This window comes from Scyliorhinus canicula, chromosome 13 (assembly GCF_902713615.1).
Source record: "Scyliorhinus canicula chromosome 13, sScyCan1.1, whole genome shotgun sequence".
In the NCBI taxonomy this organism is placed as follows: domain Eukaryota; kingdom Metazoa; phylum Chordata; class Chondrichthyes; order Carcharhiniformes; family Scyliorhinidae; genus Scyliorhinus; species Scyliorhinus canicula.
In genome coordinates, this window is record NC_052158.1 from 86,327,310 (window position 1) to 86,352,080 (window position 24,771).

Genomic DNA, 24,771 nt, shown 5'->3' on the forward strand with positions numbered 1-24,771 from the left:
AATCTGTGGAATTTGCTACCCCAGAGTACAGTGGATGGAGGGACAGTGAGTAAATTTAAGGAGTTAGACAGATTTTTAATTGGTAATGGGTTGAAGGATTATGGAGAACGGGCAGGATGGTGGAGTTGAGGCCATGATGGGATCAGCCATGATCATATTGAGGGTGTTTAGGCTCGGGAGGCTAAATTGGCTACTCCTGCTCCTGGGTCATGTGTTCTAGGGAGGATATGCTTTGGCTTATTTTGCATCCCAGCTCTTAGTCTGTAACATTGTAAGTAGCAGATGAGGAACATATCAGCCATGATAGAATGGAGGAGCAGACTCAATAGGCTGAATTGCCTATATCTGCTCCTATATCTTATGAACTCAAGAAGGCTATTAAAAGTGATTATGATGCCGGCCGAGGGAAAGAGACGGAGATGGGGGTGGCGCTAGGTGAGGAAAAGGCATTTGATTGGATAGAGTGCGGGTATTTGTTGGTGGTCTGAGAGAGATTGGTTTTGGGCCGAGGTTGACAGAGTGGTACAGCGAAGAAGTTCGGGACTGTGGAGGGAGGATGTGACACTGCGTATCCTTGTACGCAGACGATTTATTACTGTATATCTCAGAGCCAAGTACCTCGGTGGGGAACTTCTCCAAAGATTCAGGACATTTTCAGGATATAACCTAAATTTAGAGAAGAGTGAGTATTTCATGATGTCCAAGCCTGGAGTGGGCGTGGGTGTGGGGGGGGGGGGCTGCCATTTTGCAGGGTGGTAACCCATTTCAGGTATCTGGGGGTGCAGGTGGCATGGGACTGTAGGGGTGGGGGGGGGACTTCTTAGGTAAATTTCACTAGCTTGGTGGGGAGAGTGAAGGCCGACGCTTGGTGGGGAAGGTGAAGGCCGACTTGACAAGGTGGGACAATCCCCCTCTGTCATTGGTGGGCCGGGTGCAGCCGATTTAAATGAATATGCTGCCGTGATTCTTGTTTTTGTTCCAGTGCCTGATGGTCTTTGTAAGGGAGTGGACAAAATGGTCACCTCATTTCTGTGGGGGAAAGGTAGCCAAGGTCAGGAAGGTCGTCCTGCAGAGAGGGTGGCGGGGGGGGAGGGGGGGGGGGGGTGGCTCCCTACAGTTTTTGTACTACTAATTGGATGGTGAATGCAGAGGTGAGGGGTGGCCCGTGGGGTCGGGGGGGCTGGTGGTCCCGGTGGATTAGGATGGATGTGGTGATATAACCACTGTCGTGATGTGTGCTTGCAGTAGGGGGATGTATGCCTGTACCTGTAATACAGGTTCCTCTGGTAAGCCCCTGCCGGCTAGCTCCGCCCACAGGGAGCTTGTGTATAAATATGCGTGTGAGTCACTCAGACCCTAGTCTACAGTTGCAGATGGAGGAATAGCATTGCACAGCAATAAAGCCTCTATTGTACTTGTCTCTCGTCTTTGAGTATAATTATTAGCGCCACAATTTATTGCTGTGTGATTTTCCGTTCACCATGGACATCAGAATCAAACCTGACCGTCTGAAGCTGGATCCGCAGTCGCCTCACGTCAGAAAATAATTTGTTCACTGGCTGGCAGTCTTCGAGGCCAACATCTCTTCAGCGGACCCTCCCCCAACGGAGGCTCAGAAAAAGCAACTCCTGTACTCCAGACTTAGCTCCAGTGTCTTTCCGCTAATTCGAGATGTGACTGACTACACCACAGCTATGGAAATGCTCAAGGAGAACTATGCACAGTCGGCGAACACCCTGTTTGCGAGGCATCAACTCTCTACTCGCGGTCCGGACCTTTAACGAGGCATTGGAGGGGGGGGGGGGGCTTTGCCCCCAACTATGTCGTGGGCGCTGATTTCCTTGATCCTGAAGCGGGACAAGGACCCTCTGCAGTGTGGATCATATAGGCCAATTTTGTTGCTGAACGCCGATGCTAAGATGCTGGCAAAGATCCTGGCCACTAGAATAGAGGATTGTGTGCTGGGGGTCATACATGAGGACCAGACGGGGTTTGTAAAGGGAAGGCAGCTGAACACAAATGTGCGAAGACTCCTCAATGTCATTATGATGCCAGCGGTGGAAGGGGAGGCGGAGATAGTGGTGGCGTTGGACGCGGAGAAGGCCTTCGATAGGGTGGAGTGGGAGTACTTGTGGGAGGTGTTGGAGAGGTTTGGGTTTGGGGAGGGGTTTATTCGGTGGGTGAGGCTGTTCTACGAGGCCCCGATGGCAAGTGTAGCCACGAATAGGAGGAGGTTGGAGTACTTTCGGCTGCATCGGGGGACGAGACAGGGGTGCCCCCTGTCCCCCTTGCTCTTCGCGTTGGCAATTGAGCCCCTGGCATTGAGGGAGTCAGGGAACTGGAGGGGAATGGTGCGGGGGGGGGGGGGGGGGGGGGGGGGAGAGGAGCATCGAGTGTCACTGGACGCGGACGACCTGCTGCTGTATGTGGCGGACCAGGTGGGGGGGATGCCGGAGGTGATGAGGATCCTTGGGGAATTCGGGGGTTTCTCGGGGTATAAGTTGAACCTGGGCAAGAGCGAGGTGTTTGTGGTGCATCCGGGGGATCAAGAGGAGGGGATTGGTAGGTTCCCACTGAAGCAGGCAGGGAAGAGCTTCAGGTACCTAGGAGTCCAGGTGGCTGGGAGTTGGGGGGCCCTGCACAAGGTCAACCTCACAAGGTTGGTGGAGCAGATGGAGGAGGAGTTTAAGAGGTGGGATATGTTACCGCTGTCACTGGCGGGGAGGGTGCAGTCTGTCAAGGTGACGGTGCTCCCGAGGTTTTTGTTCTTGTTCCAGTGCCTCCCCATCTTTATCCCAAAGGCCTTTTTCAGGAGGGTCAACAGCAGTATCACGGGATTTGTGTGGGCGCATGGGACTCCAAGGGTTCGAAGAGTGTTCCTGGAATGAGGCAGGGATAGGGGGGGGCTGGCGTTGCCCAACCTCTGTGGATACTACTGGGCGGCTAACGCAGCGATGGTGCGTAAGAGGGTAATGGGCAAGGAGGGGGCTGCGTGGAAGAGGATGGAGGCGGCGTCTTGTGTGGGCACGAGCCTGGAAGCGCTAGTAACGGCGCCATTGCCGCTCCCTCCAACGAGGTATACCACGAGCCCGGTGGTGGCGGCTACCCTCAAAATGTGGGGGCAATGGAGACGGCACAGAGGAGAAATGGGGGGCTCGATGGAGGCCCCGATACGGGGGAACCATCGGTTCGTCCCAGGGAGCATTGATGGCGGATTCCGGGGCTGGCACAGGGCAGGGGTTAGGAGGCTGAGGGACCTGTTTGTGGAGGGGAGGTTCGCGAGCTTGGGGGAGTTAGAGGGGAAGTTTGGGCTCCCCCCGGGGAACATGTTTAGGTACATGCAGGTGAGGGCGTTTGCCAGGCAGCAGGTGGAGGGGTTCTCCTTGCTGCCTCCACGGGGGGTGCGGGATAGGGTGCTCTTGGGGGTGTGGGTCGGAGGAGGGAGGATCTCGGACATATACCGGGTGATGCAGGAGGTAGACGAGGCCTCGGTGGAGGAACTGAAGGGTAAATGGGAAGAGGAGCTGGGTGAGGAGATTGAGGAGGGGACATGGGCAGATGCCCTGGAGAGAGTGAATTCCTCCTCTTCCTGTGCGAGGCTTAGCCTCATACAGTTCAAGGTGCTGCATAGGGCCCACATGACTGGGACAAGGATGAGTAGGTTTTTCGGGGGCGAGGACAGGTGTGCTAGGTGCTCGGGGAGCCCAGCGAACCACGCCCATATGTTTTGGGCGTGCCCAGCGATGGGGGAGTTTTGGAAGGGGGTAGCAAAGACGGTGTCGAGGGTGGTGGGATTCAGGGTCGAGCCAGGCTGGGGACTCGCAATTTTTGGGGTGGCAGTGGAGCCGGGAGTGCAGGAGGTAATAGAGGCCGGGGTCCTGGCCTTTGCGTCCCTAGTAGCCCGGCGGAGGATCTTGCTCCAGTGGAAGGATGCGAGGCCCCCAAGCGTGGAGGCCTGGATCTCGGATATGGCAGGGTTCATTAAATTGGAGAGGGTGAAATTTGCCCTGAGGGGTTCAGTACAAGGGTTTTTCAGGCGGTGGCAGCCCTTTCTGGACTTCCTGGCGGAACGGTAGGGAAATAGGCCGACAGCAGCAGCAACCCGGGGGGGGGGGGGGGGGGGGGGGGGATTAAGGATGGGGGGGAGGGAGAACTGTACACATGGGTTTGTGGTGGGTGCTATCTCTCTCCCTTGTTTTTTTTTTCTCTTTTCTCTGTCTTTTGGTTTCTGTTTTTTTTTTCCCTTCTGTTTGAAGTTGCTCTTGCAGGTGGGGGGCATTGTTTACGGGGTGTTACCGCGGGTGTACGTTAATAGAGTTATGATGTTTATATTTTGTATTTTGTAAAAACTTCATTAAAAGTTATTTATAAAAAAAAAACTCTCTACTCGCGTCCAGCAGCCGGGTGAGTCGATTGAGGGCTTCTGGAGGGCCCTTATACCTCTGGTACGAGACTGCGACTGCCGGGCCCTCACAGCCACGGAACACTCTGACTTACTCATGCGCGATGCCTTCGTTACAGGCATTGCATTGGACACCATCCGGCAACGACTGCTGGAAGGGGCCGCCCCCGACCTCGTGGCCGCAAAGGCTCTGGCCCTTTCCATGGCGGCCGCCTCCCGTAGTGCGTGATCTTACTCCGCTAGCCACTCGGCCCACCCATCCTACCCCTCGTGGACCCCGCAATCGGCCCCCCAGGCCCACTCGTCCTACTCCTCGTGGACCCCGCAAACGCCCCCCCCAGCAGACGCCACCGTGCACTACGCCTGCGCTGCTTGCCGCACCGCACTCCCTGGGGATCCCCACTGTTACTTCTGAGATCAGCAGAAGCACCCCCGCCAATGCTGCCAGGCCCGCACCGCGACCTGCAACGCTTGTGGCAAGAAAGGCCATTTTGCAGCGGTGTGTCAGTCCCGGATGGTTGCCGCTATCGCGCCCCAGGTCCCCTCGCCTCAGCCACTCGCTCAATGGGCCCTGCCGTCCGCTTCCCCCGACCCCACGTGCGATCAGTGGGCGCTGCCATCTTTCACCGCCCCCGCCACATGCACTCCATGGGCGCCGCCATTTTATCCACAGGTACTCCAGATGCCGACGGGGCCACGGGACATGGGTCGCTACCGCTCCTCATCGGACTCATCTGACTCGACCGCCAATCACCTGCTACTCGCCTCCGTTACGCTCGACCAGTCGCGTCCTCGCAACCTGGCACCCTCTTCCACATCGGTGCTGGTCAACGGCCATGTGACCTCCTGCCTCATCGACTCCGGGAGCACCGAGAGCTTCGTCCACCCAGACACGGTAAGGCGCTATTCCCTACCTCCCCTCACCGTTTGTGGCCTCGCGACCCTCAAGGTCGAGCCTCCCTCACTCTTTGCCAATCTGACCGCAGACTGCAAGCCCGTCGCCACCAGGAGCAGACGGTACAGCACCAAGGATAAGGCCTTCATCAGGTCCGAAGTCCAGCGGCTGCTTCGGGAGGGTATCATCGAGGCCAGCAACAGCCCTTGGAGAGCCCAGGAGGTAGTGGTTAAGACCGAGGAGAAGCACAGGATGGTCGTGGACTACAGCCAGACCATCAACCGTTACACGCAGTTCGACGCGTACCCCCTCCCCTGCATTTCTGATATGGTCAATCAGATTGCACAGTACCGGGTCTTCTCTACTATTGACCTGAAATCCGCCTACCACCAGCTCCCCATCTGTAAATCGGACCGTCCCTACACTGCCTTCGAGGCAGATGGTCGTCTGTACCAATTTCTGAGGGTTCCCTTCGGCGTCACGAATGGAGTCTCGGTATTTCAACGAGAAATGGACCAAATGGTTGACCGGTACGGACTGCAGGCCACCTTCCCGTACCTCGACAATGTCACCATCTGCGGCCATGACCAGCAGGACCATGATGCCAACCTTTCTAAATTCCTCCACACCGCATCTCTCCTTAATCTCACGTACAACAAGGAGAAGTGCGTGTTCTGCACAGACCGCTTAGCCATCCTCGGCTACGTAGTCCAAAACGGACTACTGGGGCCCAACCCCGACCGCATGCGCCCCCTCATGGAGCTCCCCCTCCCCCATTGCCACAAGGCCCTCAAACACTGCCTTGGGTTCTTTTCTTATTACGCCCAGTGGGTCCCACAATACACGGACACACTTATCCAGTCCACACATTTTCCCCTCTCGGCCGAGGCACAACAGGCCTTCGCCCGCATTCGATCAGACATAGCCAGGGCCGGGATGCACACAGTAGACGAGACACCGCCTTTCCAAGTATGTTGCACTTGCCGCCACGCTGAATCAGGCAGGCAGACCCATGGCATTCTTTTCACGCACCCTCCACGTCTCCGAAATTCGGCATTCCTCTGTTGAAAAGGAGGCCCAGGCAATCGTTGAAGCGGTGCGGCACTGGAGACATTACCTGGCCGACAGGAGATTCACTCTCCTCACTGACCAACGGTCGGTAGCCTTCATGTTCAACAACACGCAGCGGGGCAAGATCAAGAATGACAAAATCTTGCGGTGGAGAATCGAGCTTTCCACCTTCAACGACGAGATCTTGTATCACCCCGGCAAGCTCAATGAGCCCCCAGACGCCCTCTCCCGAGGTACATGTGCCAGCGCACAAGTGAACCAGCTCCGTGCCTTGCACGAGAGCCTTTGCCATCCGAGGGTCACTCGCTTGTACCATCTAATCAAAGCCCGCAATCTGCCCTACTCCGTCGAGGAAGTACGGACAGTCACCAGAGACTGCCAGATCTGTGCCGAGTGCAAGCCGCACTTCTACCGGCCAGATCGCGCGCGCCTGGTGAAAGCATCCTGCCCCTTTGAATGCCTCAGCGTGGACTTCAAAGGGCCCCTCCAGCCCTATCGCCTCCAGCAGGACGACCAGCTACAACCCCCGGGGAAACGGGCAGGTAGAGAGGGAGAACGGGACGGTATGGAGGGCCGTCCAGCTGGCCCTACAGTCCAGGAACCTCCCAGCCGCTCGCTGGCAGCAGGTCCTCCCTGACGCGCTCCATTCCATTCGGTCGCTACTGTGCACCGCAACTAACAGTACACCCCATGAACGTGTTTTTGCCTTCCCTCGGATGTCTACATCCGGGGTGTCGCTCCCAAAGTGGCTCACAACTCCGGGCCCAGTCCTTCTCCATAGGCATGTCCGGCACCACAAGGCGGAACGCCTGGTGGACAAAGTACGCCTTCTCCACGCCAGCCCTCAGTATGCCTACGTGGAGTTCCCCAACGGCCGCCAGCACACAGTCTCGCTCCGGAACCTGGCTCCCTCAGGTGCTGATCCCATGCCCACACCCTCTTTTCTCCCTGCACCACCCTCCTTTTCCCCGGCGCCCCCCTATTCGTCCCCACCAGGTCCATCCCTCGTCTCCCTGTCCACACTGGAGGACACGGAAGATTTCGGCTCACTCTCGGAAGATTTTGGCTCGCTCTCGGAGTCATCCCACCAGCAGCCAGCACCAACACCGCCAGCACCTGCACCGACGTCGACACCACAGCTACGCCGATCACAGCGGAACATTCGACCGCCGGTTCGGCTCAACCTGTGACCTGCTGACTGGATGGACTCTTGATTTTCTTTGTTTGGACCCTCTTGTAAATAGCTCATCCTTTGTATTATAGTTACACGTCACCCCCGCCGGACTCATTTTTTACAGGGGTTGAATGTGGTGATATAACCACTGTAGTGATGTGTACTTGCAGTAAGGGGATGTATGCCTGTACCTGTAATACAGGTTCCTCCGGTAAGCCCCTGCCGGCTAGCTCCGTCCACAGGGAGTTTGTGTATAAATATACGTGTGAGTCACTCAGACCCTAGTCTACAGTTGCAGATGGAAGAATAGCAAGGGATATGCCAATCAGCAGGAATCATAGGTTTGAGCCAAGGAAGTTGTACGGGAGATTTTGGAGATGGGAGGAGAGGGGGATCAAGGTAATAAAAGACCTGTTCCTGGGGGGGGGGGGGGGGGGGGGGGGGGGGCACTTTGCGAGGTTGTAGGAGTTTGGGGAGAAGTACGGACTGGCACAAGGGAAAGGATTTAGGTACCTGCAGCTCCGGGACTTTGTAAGGAAGGAGTTTCCGAGCTTCCCGATAGCGGCAGCCCCTCATTGTTGGAGGAGGTACTGTTGGCAGGAGGTAATGTTGGCAGGGGGATTGGAGAAGGGGTGTTGTCAGTGATTTAGGGGAAGATTCTGGAGAAGAACAGGGTATCCATGGATTAAGGACAAGTGGGAAGAAGAGGTGGTGGAGGTAATGGAATGAGGTCTGTGGAGTGAGGTGCTATGAAGGGTGAATGCCTCAACCTCATGTTCAAAGTTGGGGCTGATACAACTGAAGGTCGTGTATAGGGCGCCACTCACCAAAGCGAGGTGAGACGGCTCTTCGAGGGGGTGGAGAATGTCTATGATCGGTGCGGGAGGAGCAAACCATTTACATATGTTTTGGTCCTGTCCGAAGCTGGAGAGGTACTGAAGGGAGATCTTTAATATCATCTCGGGGGGTACTACATGTGGACTTGCATTTGGGTCCCCTAGAGGCCATTTTTGGGGTGTTGGACCGGCTAGAGCTGCAAGCCGGTGCAGGGCAGATGTCTTGGCCTTTGCCTCGCTCATTGCCTGTAGGCGGGTCCTGGTGGGATGGAGGTTTAGCTTCTCCACCCTGTGCCTGTGCCTTGGCGTGGCGGGGGGGGGGGGGGGGGGGGGGGGGAACCTCCTGGAAATCTTCACTTTGGAGAAGGTGAACTTTGAGCAACAGGGGGTGTGGGCAAGGAGTAGGTTCTGCAATTCATGCGGATTGTTTATCATGTACTTTCGGAAACTTGTTGCCCTTGAATGCTGCGGGGGGGTGGGGTTGGGTTTACTTTTTCTCTGTTTTTTTGTTAACTTATATTTGGAATGTACCACACTATATATTGATAGGGTTGTTTTTTGGGATTCTAACTTAGTTTGAATTTCTTTTGTTGTTTGTTTGTTGAAAAAGATGAAAATGTGGAGAATAAAACGATGTTAAAAAATTGAAGTTATAAAATTAAATACCTTACAATGGAAAAAAACGGACCCAAACAGCTGTAAAAATAAATGTGCCAATAAAAATGCATGTAATGCCATCCTATGGATGAAAAAAGAACATTGCAAACTCAAATTGACAATGAAAGAAGCCTTCTTCCACTAACAAGGTCCTCAACGCACCACTCGGAGACAATGCTGTTTCAAGAAACCATTGAATAAATTGAGACTTATTGAATACATTTTTACATATCAGCAGCCTCACAATGGTTACTGCAGACTTGAAAATCTCAGAACGATATAGCATGTGGCAAATCCCTTCAAATCTGATTTGCATGTCTCTGCTTGCCCCAAGGGCCAACACTTGCACATTGACTGGTAGAGATTGAAAGGGGAAAGGCCTAGTAGATTTTCCCCAGTCCAGCATGAGGGCAAAGGTCACCTGTAACATCTCAACAGTTCCCCAAGCACCAAGACATACCCCCATCTATGGATGCAGGGCATGAACCCACCGACGGGAGGTTATTTGCAGTATTAGGTAATGGAGGGCATTTATTTTTCCACAAATGCTGAGAGAAAACACCATTGTAGACACTAAAATTACTGAATGAAGACATACTTACTCTGTAAGGATAGCTCCAACCACTTTGTGCTGTGGTAGTAACCGCACGGACCCTGAAGAGAGATTCAGAATCGGCCTTCAACTGAGTCTCAAAAGAAGAGGCATCGATTCCGGAAAATGTTATACCTACTTGCTGCGCAGTAGCTACTCCATTATTATTACCAGCCTCTTGAAGATGCACATCAAAAGAATCCACAAGGTCATATTCTGGAACCATCCAATAAATCTGGAAGAATTAAGATTCACAGTGTTTGCATATCCTGCAACAGACCCTTGCAAAGATATTTAGGGTTTACCACTACTTATAGCTTAGAATGAAATCCCACATAAAATGGATAAATTAAATTACTATCTTTAAAGTCAATCCTCCAATAAACATTTGGATTTAAAATGTAACAAATTAAATACACATGTCCTTTATTAAGGTTTACATTATTATAGAATGCCTACAATGCAGAAGAAGGTAATTCAGCCCATCGAGTTCGCACCAGCATTTGGAAAGAGCACCCTACTTGTGCTCACGCCTCTCTGCAACCCAGTAACCCCACCTAACCCTTTGGACACTAAGGGGCCATTTACCATGGCCAAGCCGCCTAACCTGCACATCTTTGGACTGTGGGAGGAAACCGGAGCACCCGGAGGAAACCCACACAGGCACGGGGAGAAAGTGTAAACCTCACACAGACAGTCGCCCAAGACTCGAATTGAACCTGGAACACTGGAGCTGTGAGGCAGCAGTGCGTGCCACTCATTGCAAACTCCACACACAGTGGAGTATTCTTTTGAAGGGGAAATTTATTCTGAAGTTTGAATCCCGAATGTATACGTCACCCACCTTCTGGCACTTAGATTGCTCAGGCCTCCATTACATTCACCGACACTCCTCTGAGAAACATTAATTAAATCATGTCGAAAAATAAATCGACATTTACCTGAATAAACCTCAATGCTGAAAATGTAATATTACAGGTGATGAGTGAATTATTAAAGAGCAACTAGTCAGTGGAAATACAACATTTCTCAATATATTTCCACCAGAGTCAGTATGAAGTACCCTAGGTCTGCTATACCACACAGTCAGGGTACAGTGACATTCCTTAACTCCAATCATTAAATTATGAAAATGGCAACTGAACACAACTGTATTACATCATGGACCATCAAGAGATTGCTAAGGAGATAGATTGTGTCCAGAGCTAGATGCAAACATAAGAAAGCTTGGATTGATGAAAAAGAAATCTAATCCGTAAAATCTACGCAATCATTAAACGGCCATAAACATGAAACTTAAATTATAGATTTATTTGAAATCCCTATTGTGAAGGAACAATTGTCTAATTACATCAGTGAGGCAAAAGCATGTAAGTAGCCTGGTGCGATGCTGTTTTAAAAGCAAAGAGGGGACCGGGGGCAGGGAAAGCATCCCCCTCAACCTGCATGGTATCCTCACATGGGTTCCCCTCCAGCACTCTGCCCTGTGTTCTTTTTAAAAAGATTTTCTTTGCCTACCATCTGGTGGCTGCAGGGCTTCAGACTGCCTTGGCAGTGTCCAACATTCCCAGTGGCACTGATCTGTCTGTAAAGTTTAGCGTGAAGTCCTGCCAACTACCTATGCATGCTGTCTATACGCATTTCTTGACAATTGTTGGGCCAAATGCCCAATCAGCAAAATTCATGCTATAAATGCTGGTATTCTAGGTAGCAGTATTTGGGGATTGAAATGTAATCATGTGTGGTGAATAATAAAGATTAATAATCCATACTGTATTGTACAACATGTGTTGAGCCTGTACCTTGTACGAGATCATGTGTAGTTGCGCGGCTCTACCCATAGGGGGAGATGAGGAGCTTGTACTGGGCTCCACCGGTGGCTTCGCCCATGGCTCCGCCAATGGCTCCTCCCCCTAACTGGAAGTATAAAGGTTGCTGTTGTGAGCCTGCCTGCCAGTTCATCTAGAGTTCATCTCGTCACAGGCAGGCTCTGTTGTAAGACGATTAAAACCACTGTTTGCTTGCATGAATTGATGGTCTCATCATCATGTAAGAAAGTTCCTATCTGTAATGATATGTATAATCTAATGAGAGTAAAGGGTAAACAAGGTGATGTTCATGTATATCAACACTAGATGGGATCACTGAGTAGTCTTATAAAAGGCTGTGTCACTAGGCATTCTGGGAGAAACTGTTGGAGGAGTTGATGTAGAAGGATAGTGTGGAGTTGAATTAGAGTATGGTTATATATCAGAGAGATAATTAATTCCCGTATTCAAATATCAGCCTCCCCGAACAGGCGCCGGAATGTGGCAACTAGAGGCTTTTCACAGTAACTTCATTTGAAGCCTTCATTTCAATTACTGTATCATAGATTCAATACTATAATTTTGTTAGTTGTTACTCAGTAGAGAGTGCGAACCAAGTCAAGTAACATGATTTCAAGTAGGGGCTGGTTTAGCACAGTGGGCTAAACAGCTGACTTGCAATGCAGAACAAGACCAGCAGCGCAGGTTCAATTCCCGTACGGGCCTCCCCGAACAGGTGCCGGAATGTGGCGACTCGGGGCATTGAAGCCTACTTGTGACAATAAGGTATTATTATTAAGTAGTGTAAAAAAATCTAGTTTTGATTTGAACATATAGGCCGGGAGAATCAGAGTTTTTTTTTTAAGTTTAGAATACCCAATTCATTTTTTCCAATTACGGGGCAATTAAGCGCAGCCTATCCACCCACCCTGCACATCATTTGGGTTGTGGGGGCGAAACTCATGCAAACACGGGGAGAATGTGCAAACTCCACACGGACAGTGACCCAGAGCCGGGATCGAACCTGGGACCTCGGCGCCGTGAAGCAACAGGGCTAACCACTGTGCCACCGTGCTGCCCCTGGAGAATGAGAGTTTTAAAAAAAAGAATTTTTATTTAAATTTTTCAGCAACAAATTTTCTCCAAACAGTAAAGTAGACAAGATGTAGAACTAAATAGAAAAAGAATTCCCCCCAGTGCAAAGCGATAAATTAATAACTTGATAACAATACAAAAAAGAAGAAAATAGCAAACATACCATCGCAAAAACAAACCCCCTTAACAAACCCCGAACCCACCCCCCCGGGTTGCTGCTGAGATTGACCACCCTCTAACCCTCCGCCAGAAAATCGAGAAAGGGTTGCCACCGCTGAAAGAACCCTTGTACCGACCCCCTCAGGGCAAACATAACCTTCTCCAGCCTGATGAACCCGGCCATGTCATTGATCCAGGCCTCCGGGCTCGGGGGCTTCGCGTCCCTCCACTGTAAGAGAATCCTACGCCGGGTACTAGAGACGTCAGGGTACCGGCCTTTCTCGCCTCCTGCATTCCCGGCTCCGATGCTACCCCAAAGATCACGAGCACCCAGCCCGGCTCCACTCTGGACCCGACCACCTTGGACAAAGTCCCCGCCACCCCCTTCCAAAACCCCTCCAACGCCGGACATGCCCAGAACATGTGGGTGTGATTCGCCGGGCCTCCTGAACACCTCCCACACCTGTCCTCTCCCCCAAAGAACCAGCTCATCCTGGCCCCCGTCATGTGAGCCCTATGCAGCACCTTCAGCTGAATTAAGCTCAGCCGTGCGCAAGAAGAGGACGAGTTGACCCTCCCCAGGGCGTCTGCTCACGTCCCCTCGTCGATCTCCTCCCCTAGCTCCTCCTCCCACTTTGCTTTCAGCACTTCCACCGAGGCCTCCTCCTCTTCCTGCATCACCTGATAAATCGCCGAGATCCTCCCCTCACTGACCCACGTCCCCAAGAGCACCCGATCCTGCACCCCCCTAGGCGGCAGCAGCGGGAACTCCGCCACCTGCCGCCTAACAAACGCCCTAATCTGCAAATACCTGAAAGTATTCCCAGGGGGGAGGCCCCACTTCCCCTCCAACTCCTCTAAAGTCGCAAACTTCCCATCGAGGGAAAGGTCCCCCATCCGCCTGATGCCTGCCCAATGCCAACTCAAAAACCCACCATCTATTCTCCCTGGCGCATACCGGTGATTGCCCCGTATCGGGGCCCACACTGAGGCCTTCACTTCCCCCTATGCCGCCTCCACTGCCCCCAAATTTTGAGGGACGCCACCACTACCGGACTCGTGGAATATCTTGCCGGGGGGAGTGGGAGCGGGACCGTCACCAATGCCTCCAAACTCGTACCCACACAGGACGCCACCTCCAGCCTCTTCCATGCGGCACCCTCCCCCTCCATCACCCACCTGCGAATCATTGCCACATTCGCAGCCCAGTAATACCCACACAGGTTGGGCAAAGCCAAGCCGCCTACCTCCTTCGCTCCAGGAATACCCTCCTCACTCTCGGGGCCTTCCGCGCCCACACGAACACCAGAATACTCTTATTCACCCTTTTGAAAAAAGCCTTCGGAATCAATATGGGGAGGCACTGGAAAAGAAACAAAAACCTCGGGAGCACCGTCATCTTAACTGACTGGACCCTACCTGCCAAAGAGAGTGGCAGCGCGTCCCTCCTCGTGAACTCCTCCTCCATCTGTTCCACCAGCCTCAAAAAGTTTAGCCTATGCAGGGCCCCCCAGCTCCTAGCTATCTGGACCCCAAGATACCTAAAGTTCCTCTCCGCCCTCTTCAATGGGTGCTCCCCTATCTCCCTCTCCTGGTCCCCCAGGTGCAGCACAAACAGCTCACTCTTCCCCACGTTGAGCTTGTAGCCCGAAAAGTCACTAAACTCCCCAAGTATCTTCAACACCTCTGGCATCCCCCCAGCCGGATCCGCAATGTACAACAGTAAATCATCTGCGTACAGCGACAACTGGTGCTACTCCCCACCCCGATCAATCCACCTCCAGTGCTTCGAATCCCTCAGCGCAATGGCCAAGGGCTCAATCGCTAACTTGAAGAGCAGGGGAGACAAGTCTCGTCGCCCGGGAAAGCCGAAAGTCCTCTGACCTCCTCCCATTCGTCACCACATTCACTACCGGGGAGCAGTACAGCAACCGCACCCAGCTGATGAATCCCTCACCAAACCCAAATCTTCTCAGCACTTCCCACAGGTAGCTCCACTCCACCCTGTCAAAAGCTTTCTCCGCATCCATCGATGCTGCTATTTCCGCCTCCCCAGCTGCTGACACCATTATCATAACATTAAGAAGCCGCAGCACATTGACATTCAGCTGCTTCCCCTTCACAAACCCCGTTTGGTCCTCATGGATAACCATCGGAACCACATCTTCCACCCTTCTGGACAGTACCTTAGCCAACAACTTTGCATCCACGTTGAGGAGCGAAATCGGCCTGTAAAATGAAATGAAAATCGCTTATTGTCACGAGTAGGGTTCAATGAAGTTACTGTGAAAAGCCCCTAGTCGCCACATTCCGGCGCCTGTCTGGGGAGGCTGGTACGGGAATCGAACCGTGCTGCTGGCCTGCTTGGTCTGCTTTAAAAGCCAGCGATTTAGCCCAGTGAGCTGTAAGACCCACACTGGAGGGGGGCCTTATCCCGCTTCAGTATCAGTGAGATTATTGCTCTAGACATCGTTGGGGGCAAAGCCCCCCCTTCCCTCGCCTCATTCAGGGTCCTCACAAGCAGCGGGCCCAGCAGATCTGAAAACTTCTTATAAAACTCCACCGGGAACCTGTCAGGTCCCGGTGCTTTCCCGGTCTGCATGCTCCCCAGCGCCTCCATCAGCTCCTCCAACGCGATTGGGGGCCCCAGACCCTCCACCTGCTCATCCTCTACTCTTGGGAACTCCAGCCCATCCAGAAAGCGGTCCATTCCGGCCGCCTCCCTAGGGGGCACCGCCTGGTACAGCCTCTCATTAAAGGATCTGAACACCCCAGTAATGTCCCTGCCACCCCGCACCAAGTTCCCTCCTGCATCTGTGACTCCCCCTATCTCTCTCGCTGCCTCCCGCTTCCGGAGCTGGTGGGCCAGCATCCGACTTGCCTTCTCCCCATACTCATATACCGCCCCCTGCACCCTCCTCCACTGCGCCTCCGCCTTCCGGGTGGTCAGTATATCAAACTCCGCTTGGAGACTGCAACGCTTCCTCAAAAGTCCCTCCCCCGCGACATCCGCATACCTCCTGTCCACCCTTACCATTTCTTCCACCAGCCTCTCCCTCTCAACCCTTTCCCCCCTCTCCCTGTACGCCCGAATGGATATCAGCTCCCCTCTAACCACTGCCTTCAGCGCTTCCCAAACCACCCCAACTTGCACCTCCCCGTTATCGTTGGCTTCCAGATACCCCTCTATACCCTACGGACCCACGCACATACTTCCTCCTCTGCCCCACATCTACCCTCCACAGCGGCTGCTGATCCTTCCCCTCCCCCAGCTCCAGGTCCACTGAATGCGGAGCATGGTCAGATATGACTATCGCCGAATACTCCGCCCCCACCACTCTCGGGATCAGCGCCCTGCTGAGAACAAAAAAGTCGATCCAGCAATAAGCCTTGTGGATGTGGGAGAAAAAGGATAACTCCCTACCCCCCGGCTTCAAAAACCTCCAAGGGTCTACCCCTCCCATCTGATCCATGAAACCCCTCAGCACCGAGGCCGCCGCCGGCCTCTTGCCCATCCTAGACTTCGAGCGATCCAGAGCCGGATCCAGCACCGTATTAAAGTCCCCACCCAGGATCAAACCCCCCGTCTCCAGGTCCGGGATCTGGCTCAACATTCGCTGCATGAAGCCCGCATCGTTCCAGTTGGGGGCGTACACATTGACCAGAACCACCCGCTCCCCCTGAAGTCTACCACTCACCATTACGTATCTACCTGCACTGTCTGCTACCACATTCGATGCAATAAACGACAAGCTCTTGACAATTAAGATCGCCACCCCTCGATTCTTCGCATCCAGCCCCGAGTGAAACATCTGTCCCACCCAGCCTCTTCTCAGCCTCACTTGATCTGCCACCTTAAGGCGCGTCTCCTGGAGCATAGCCACGTCCGCTCCCAGCCCCTTCAGGGGCGCCAAGAGCCGGGACCGCTTCACCGGCCCATTCAGCCCCCTCACGTTCCATGTGACCAGCCGAATCTGGGGGGGTCTTCCCCCTCCCTCTGCGCCGGTCAGCCATAGCTCTCCCTTGGCTCACCACGTGCCCAGAGAACCCCCCAGGCCTGTTCCCCACGGTGGCAGACCCCCCTCCCAGCACCCCCCTTCACCAGCCGTTCCCCTACGGCCCCTGCAGCAGCAACCCGGTACACCCCCCCACTTCACCCTCCCCCCCCCCCCCCCCCCCCCCCCCCCAAGCTAGAGCTCCCCTAGCTGCGTAACCCCTACCATTGTACTTCCGCAAGTCAGCCAACTCCTGCTGACCCCGGCTGCTCCCGCCATCCCCACGACCCCCCCCCCCCCCCCCCCCCCGATGCAACGCAACCACCATTCCCCCCTCCCAGTGGCGGCCCCACCCCCTGCTCCTCCAGCACGGGAAGAAAGCCCGCGCTTCCACCCCAAACCCCGCCCCCCCGACCCAACACTCGGGATAAAGACGGGCACATGACCCAGCGGGACCGTGAACAGCTCCCCAGCCCTCCACCAATGAAAAACGAAAAAGCACCACAGTAAATAAATAACAGCCCCAAAAAGCGAAAAAGCAGAACAGCAAAAAGGCAACATCAAACACAGCCAATAAAAACAAAAGGATACCAAGGAGGACAGAGCCTCCGGACTATGTACATCATTCCCCAGCCCCCCAGTCCTGAGTTCGAGTCCAACTTCTCTGCCTGGACAAAGGCCCAGGCCTCCTCCGGAGAATCAAAGTAGAGCTGGCGGTCCTTGTAAGTGACCCAGAGGTGAGCCGGCTGTTGCAGGCCAAACTTCACCCCCTTCCTGTGAAGCATTCCCTTCGTCCAATTGAAACCAGCCCTTCTCTTCGCCACCTCCGCGCTCCAGTCCTGATAGATCCTGATCTCTGCATTCTCCCACTTGATGCTCCTTTCCTTCTTCTCCCATCTCAGCACACACTCACGGTAAACAAAGCGGTGAAAACGGACCAGCCCCGCCCTAGGCGGCTCGTTCGGCCTGGGCTTCCTCAAGAGCACTCGATGGGCCCCCTCCAGCTCCAAAGGTCCTTGGAACGACCCCGCGCCCATTAACGAGTTCAGCATCACAACCACGTACGCACCCAAATCCGATCCTTCCAGCCACTCCGGGAGACCCAGAATCCGCAGGTTCTTCCGACGGGAGCGGTTCTCCATCTCTTCCATCCTTGCCAGCCATTTCTTGTGAAGCGCCTCATGCGACCACCTTCACTGCCAGGCCCAGGGGTTCGTCCTTGCTCTCCGAGGCCTTTTGCTGTAGCTCTCGGATCTCCGCACCCTGAGCCGTCTGAGCCGCCATGAGCTTGTCCAGTGAGGCCTTAAACGGTTCCATGATCTCAGCCTTCAGCTCTCTGAAGCAGCGATGGAGTAGCTCCCGCTGCTCCTGCGCCTACTGCTGCCACGCTGCCGGTTCCCCGCCCGCCCATCTTGTTTTTCCTGCCTCGCACCTTTCTCTGCTCCAAAGCCGATTTTTTGACCGCTCCGCTCCTGGTCCAGTCCATCCACCGGCAGATAAGCACAGTGGATGTGTTCCCACCCGGGGAAAAGTTCAACCAGCACCGCTGCGGGCCCTTAAAAGAGCCCGAAAGACCAAAAATAGCGGGAGCTACCGAACGTGCGGCTTAGCTCTGCATCACCGCAACCGGAAGTTCCCGAGAATCAGAGTTGAAGGTGATACGGCCTGAGATGCCAGTCCAACACCGGGACACAATTCTCTGGCGACCGGAGAATCGGCAGCAACTGCGCGCAAGCAGTCGACGCAGTGCCGGTCGGGGGCCATTGAAAGAGGCTCCCGCGATGATTCTTTGCGGTCGACCGGCTGATTTCCCACTGGCATGGTTCTCACATGATTCAACCTGGCAGGTTCTCAGATCCGCAGCCTCGGTGGCCGCCCTGGTGGGGGTGGGGGGGGGGGGGGGGGGGGGGGGGGGGGATCTGACTCCGGGGGGGGCCTCCACGACGGCCAGGCCCGCAATCGGGCGCCACCGCTGTGTTCTGCACTCCGGCGCCGTGGTGACCCACTGTGTGGCATGGAATCGCTGGGCCAGGAGGCCCGTTGACGCCAGTGCGAAACACTCCAGTGTTTATGCTGGCGTCAACACTTAGCCGCCATATTGCAGAATCCCGGCCATAGTTTTATGTTCTTTCTCAACACTTTGGCTATCTTGGAGAACAATACAAGGAACATAACACTATCTGGCTTCCAAAGTAATGTGCTCTTTGCCATGAGGCACAGAACTGAAGGGAAACATCTTACATTCAGAAATAAATACATTGTACTGGATGCACTGCACTCCCTTGATCTCATAACATGGGCCAGAAGTGGAGTTGAGATTGAGTTTTGAAAAGCTAGAGCAGGGGTGGGCAAACTTTTCCGTGCAAGGGCCACATTCAGAAATTCACAATTCACAAAGGGCCGCATAGTATATTAAGTAAAATAATTACTTCACCCGGTTATGATTCTGGGCGCCTCATATAGAACATAGAACAGTACAGCACAGAACAGGCCCTTCGGCCCTCGACGTTGTGCCGAGCAATGATCATCCTACTCAAGTCAACGTATCCACCCTATACCAGTAAGTAACCCAACAGACCCCCCATTAACCTTAAAAAAAAATTTTTTTTTTTTAATTAAAAAATTTTTTTTTTTTTTTAATGACTTGGAGGGCCGCATAAATACCTTTGGCGGGCCGCACGCGGTGAAAAGGTGTCTAAGGCAAAGATCTTTATTGCCCTACCTGTGAAGGATGGTTACTGGCAAGTGAAGTTAGATGCAAGCATAAGTTTCTAACTAGATTCTGGGCACTCTTTGAGAGATACAGATGGTTGTGCATACGGTTTGGCATTTCCAATGCTCCTAAAGAGTTTCAGCGCAGTCAGCATGAGATAGTGAGTGATCTACCTGGGATGAAAGCCATAGTGGATGATCTACTTGACGATAGATGTGGAGACACAATGGAAGAAACCATAACTGTGCATGATCAGAATGTAGTGTGATTGCTAGAGAGAGCTCACCAGGTGAACCTGAAACAGAACAAGAAAAAAATTGCAACTGAAAATGCCTGAAGTCAAGTACATAGGTGTTGTATTGATAATAACAGGTCTTTGCCTGGATCGTGACAAGGTGAGAGCTGGAGTAGCAATGCTGCAAACAACAGATGTGAGAGCAGCACAACATTTGTTGGATTTGTGATCTACCTCACAAAATATTTAACCTAACTTGTCATTGGAGTGTGAAGCATTACACAAGCTCACTGCCATTGATGTGCAGTGGTATTAGGGCACAGAACGAGAAATCAAACTGCTAAAATACTGCAATGTCAAAGATAAAGTCACCTGGTGCATGAGACCAGCAAGACAGGTATTGCAGCAAAGACAATCCAGTCACATCTGCATCGAGGAAGCTAATGCAAACTGAATGATACTATGCTCAAATCGAGAAAAAGCGCCTAACTATTGTTTTTGCTTGTGAGTATTTTCATCTATACCAGCTTGGGAGAGACAGAGTAACAGTGTAATCCGACTATAGAATCATAGAATTTACAGTGCAGAAGGAAGCCATTCGTCCCATCAAGTCTGCACCGGCTCTTGGAAAGAGCACCCTACCTAAGCCCACACGTCCACCCTATCCCCACACCTCCACCCTATCCCTGTAACCCCACCTATCCTTTTTTTGGACACTGAGGGAAATTTAGCAAGGCCAATCCACTTAACCTGCACATCTTTGGATTGTGGGAGGAAACTGGAGCACCCGAAGGAAACCCACACAGACATGGGGAGAACGTGCAGACTCCGCACAGTCAGTGACCCAAGCGGAAATCGAACCTGGGACCCTGGAGCTGTGAAGCAACTGTGCTAACCACCGTGCTACAGTACCATGCTGCCCATAAGCCACTTCAAAGCATTTTTCTCTAACCCTCACTGTCTGCTCCAAAGTGGAGCTCCTAAGAATGTTATTTTGTCCACAGAGATATAATTTGGATGTGATATAGAAGCAAGGGAAACAGATGTACATCATAGACATGCTGTCAAGAACAGCACTCCCCATAAAGAAAGTTGAATAAAATGTGAAATCTTCTGTAAATCTTACATTATGACAGTCTAGACATTATCATTATCATAGAATTTACAGTGCAGAAGGAGGCCATTCGGCCCATCGAGTCTGCACCGGCTCTTGGAAAGAGCACCCTACCCAAGGTCAACACCTCCACCCTATCCCCATAACCCAATAACCCCACCCAACACTTATGGCAATTTTGGACACTAAGGGCAATTTATCATGGCCAATCCACCTAACCTGCACATCTTTGGACTGTGGGAGGAAACCGGAGCACCCGGAGGAAACCCACGCACACACGGGGAGAACGTGCAGACTCCACACAGACAGTGACCCAAGCCGGGAATCGAACCTGGGACCCTGGAGCTGTGAAGCAATTGTGCTATCCACAATGCTACCGTGCTGGCAATGGCCCTCAGTTCAGTAAAGTGAAGTAAGATTTTTCACCCAGACGTTGCCTGGAATCTGGGACAATCTTCCTGAGAGGATGGCGGATGCAGGTTTGATTGAGCTATTCAAAAGGAATTGGATTGTTATCTGAAAAGAATGTGCAAGGTTACGGGGATAAGGCAGGGGAATGGGACTACGTAGAATGCTCTTTCAAGAGTCACTGCAGTCGATGGGCCAAATAGCCACCTTCTGCAATGTGAAGTTTGTGTAATTCTGTGATTTTGTGAGTTCATGAGCGATGAATTCAACTCCTTCACAAAGGATTGGGAAATTTAATAATATACATCGGGCTGGATCCTCTGTCGGCGGGATCCTCCATTTCACCGACGACGTGGGGGTGCCAACAATGGAAAACCCCATTGGCTGGCTGCTGGGACGGAGAATCGCGTTGCCGGCGGAGTCACGCCGCACCAGAAAATGGGACAGAGAATCCCGGTCATCACCTCTACACTATTGCCGATCGAATGAAAAAGCTGAGGCAGCACTGATAATTGCCAAAGGAATCATTAAGCAATTGAGTAAATCTAGCACTAATGTACACAAGGCAATGTACTTTGAGTGGAGAAACACGCCAACTGAAGGCATGGAAAGTAGTCTAGTTGAAGAACTAATGTTGCGCCCCACCAAAACTCCTCTTCCAAAAGCACAAAAACTACTGGGGCCAGAAGTAGCCACATGCGTGAGTGAAAATAAAATCAAGTTTAAACAGCAGAAAGTTAAATTTCATTTGATAAGATTGCCAAACTATTGCCATGGGAGAGCTCGTCAGGGTACGGTTTCAATCCTCTCAACGGGAATTAGTCCACAGCAACTCATGACATGCATGGAGCATTTGCCACCTCAACCATATGCGATAGAAGTGAATAACCAAATATTCCAGTGCAACTGCAGGCATATGCACCTTCACTGCAGGCGGCTGATCAGCAATATGGGATATGGCCAGCTACACAGAGTACAGAGCCACCATCTGTCCCAGAGGTTCATTTGTCTCAATAATGGAAATGAAACAACAACAGTTAATACGGCAACAAGTGCCAATGGAAAAATACTCTCCGGAGAGAGAACATCAACGAAGAGCCAATGAAAACATGCGTGCACACATTAAAAGACCTGCATGATTTAACGACTATGTATACGATGAATATTTAGAGACATTTTGAATAATGAACATCTTGTTAATGCGTGAGAACACTTGTGGTGTGATGGGCAATTTGGGAAACTCACTGTTACACATTACAGTGCATGCAACTTTGTCTTTTGTTCGTTATGGAAAGTGGGATGTTAGAGTTTTAAAATGCAATCATGTAAGAAAGGTCTTATCTGGCTTGCTTTAGTCATGTGTCATCTGCCATGGGGCACAAGGCTGGGGGAGCCATCTTAGATTGAGTCAAAAAATCCATTGTGCTAGAAACACTGGAGGTCTTTGGCTTGTAACAAGTAGTGTTAGCGATAGCACCGCTATTGTTCTCAATTTTATAAATGGATTGGTCTTTGGAATCTGAAATAAAATTTCAGAATTGGCAGGTGACACCAAGTTGCGGGATAAAGTAAATATCGAGGACTGTGACAAAATATAGGAAGTCATTAATAAATGTCCAGAATGTGTGCATTTGGTAATAAATTTCAGCATCGATAGTCTTCAAGAGGTACATTTTGGTAGGAAGAATAAGGAGACCGCATAATGCTTGGAAAGAAAATGTCTAAATGGGATAGAGGAATGGAGAGAGATCAGGGATACAGATACAAAAAACATTAAGGCCATTTTAAAAAAAAGAAAGCAAAGCACTAGGTATCTTTTATAGCAGAATCAAGTAGAAAAATAAAGAATTATGTTAAACTTGTATTGAACATTGATTAGATCAAATTAGGAGGACTGTAAACTGTTCTGGGTTCCACTGTATAAACAGGCCATGGAGGCAATGGAGAAGGTGCAAGAAAGTGTTGCAAGAATGGTTATAGAACTAAGGTACGTTACGCGTATCTGGAAAGATTGAACAGGCCGGGGCTCTTTTCTCATAAAAGGAGAATACTGAGTGGTCAGCTGAGTCTTCAAAATGATGAGAAGGCTTGACAGGTTGCTGAAAAAGGTAAGATAAAAGGATTAAATTCTGATACAACGTCAGGATGAAAGATAAGTCCAAGCCCCAAAGCAAATTGGATTGGATTTTTTTATTGTAACGTGTACCAAGGTACAGTCAAAAATATTGCTCTGCGTACAGTCCAGACAGATCATTCCATACATGGAAAAAAAACATAGGGCATACATAAATACACAATATAAATACATAGACATTGGCATCGGTTGACGCATACAGGAGTATATTATTACTCAGTAGAGAAGATGTGTGAAGAGATCAGATCAGTCCATAAGAGGTCATTCAGGAATCTGGTAACAGCGAGGAAGAGCTATTTTTGAACCTTTTAGTGCGCGTTGAATAACCCGGGTGGGAGGGGTCTTTGATTATTCTGCCTGCTTTCCCAAGGCAGCGGGAAGTGTAGCAGAGTCAATAGATGGGAGGCGGATTCGCGTGATGGACTGGGCTATGTTCACAACTCTCTGTAGTTTCTTACGTTTTTGGGCCGAGCAGTTGCCCTACCAGGCTATGATGCAGCCAGATAGGGTGCTTTCTATTGTGTATCTGTGAAAGTTGGTAAGAGTCAATATGGACATTCCGAATTTCCTTAGTTTCCTCAGAAAGTATAGGTGTTGTTGTGCTTTCTTGGTCGTAGCATCAACGTGGGTGGACCAGGACAGATTGTTGGTGATGTGCACACCTAGGAATTTGAAGCTGTCAACCATCTCCACCTTGGAACCGTTGATGCAGACAGGGGTGTGTAAGATACTTTGCTTCCTGAAGACAATGACAAGCTCTTTCGTTTTGCTGACATTGAGGGAGAGATTGTTGTTGTTACACCACTCCACTAGGTTCCCTATCTCCCTCCTGTACTCTGATTCATCGTTGTTCGAGATCCGACCCACTAATATCATGTTATCAGCAAATTTGTAGATGGAGTTGGAACCAAATTTTGCCACACAGTTATGTGTGTGTATAGGGAGTACAGTAGGGGGCCAACGATGCAGCCTTGTGGGGCCCCGGTATTGAGGATTATCGTGGAGGAGGTGTTGTTGTTTATCCTTACTGATTATGTTCCATGGTCAGGAAGTCGAAGATCCAGTTGCAGAGGGAGGAGCCAAGTCCTAGGTTTTTGACTTTGATATGAGCTTGGCTGGAATTATGGTGTTAAAGGTGGTGCTGTAGTCAATAAATAGGAGTGTTATGTAGGAGTCCTTTGTGGTGAATCACAATCCTAGTAATTCACACTGTGTTATATTGTATGTGTTGTGTTCTTGTAAGCTCGGTATACAAGCAGTTGCTCTGCCCATAGGGGGAGATGAGGAGTTTGTACTGGGCTCCACCCTTGGCTCCGCCCATGGTTTTGCCCATGGCTCCTCCCACTAACTGGAACTATAAAGATCTGCGGTTGTGAGCCTGCTGCCAGTTCATCTCGTCGCAGGCAGGCTCAGTTGTAAGACTATTAAAACCACTGCTCATTTCCAACCACGTGTCTTGTGAATTGATGGTCACATCATCCTT

General features: G+C 51.6%; 1 protein-coding gene across 2 annotated transcripts in view; it reads right to left on the reverse strand.

Moving 5' to 3' along the window:
- LOC119976614 (tripartite motif-containing protein 42-like) overlaps positions 1-24,771 on the reverse strand; it is an 81,121-nt gene that overhangs the window by 23,576 nt on the left and 32,774 nt on the right. For both annotated transcript variants that reach the window (XM_038817231.1, XM_038817232.1), the window contains exon 4: positions 9,638-9,862. In XM_038817231.1, coding sequence (XP_038673159.1) covers positions 9,638-9,862 — 225 coding nt within the window. The remainder of the gene's footprint in view (positions 1-9,637; positions 9,863-24,771) is intronic.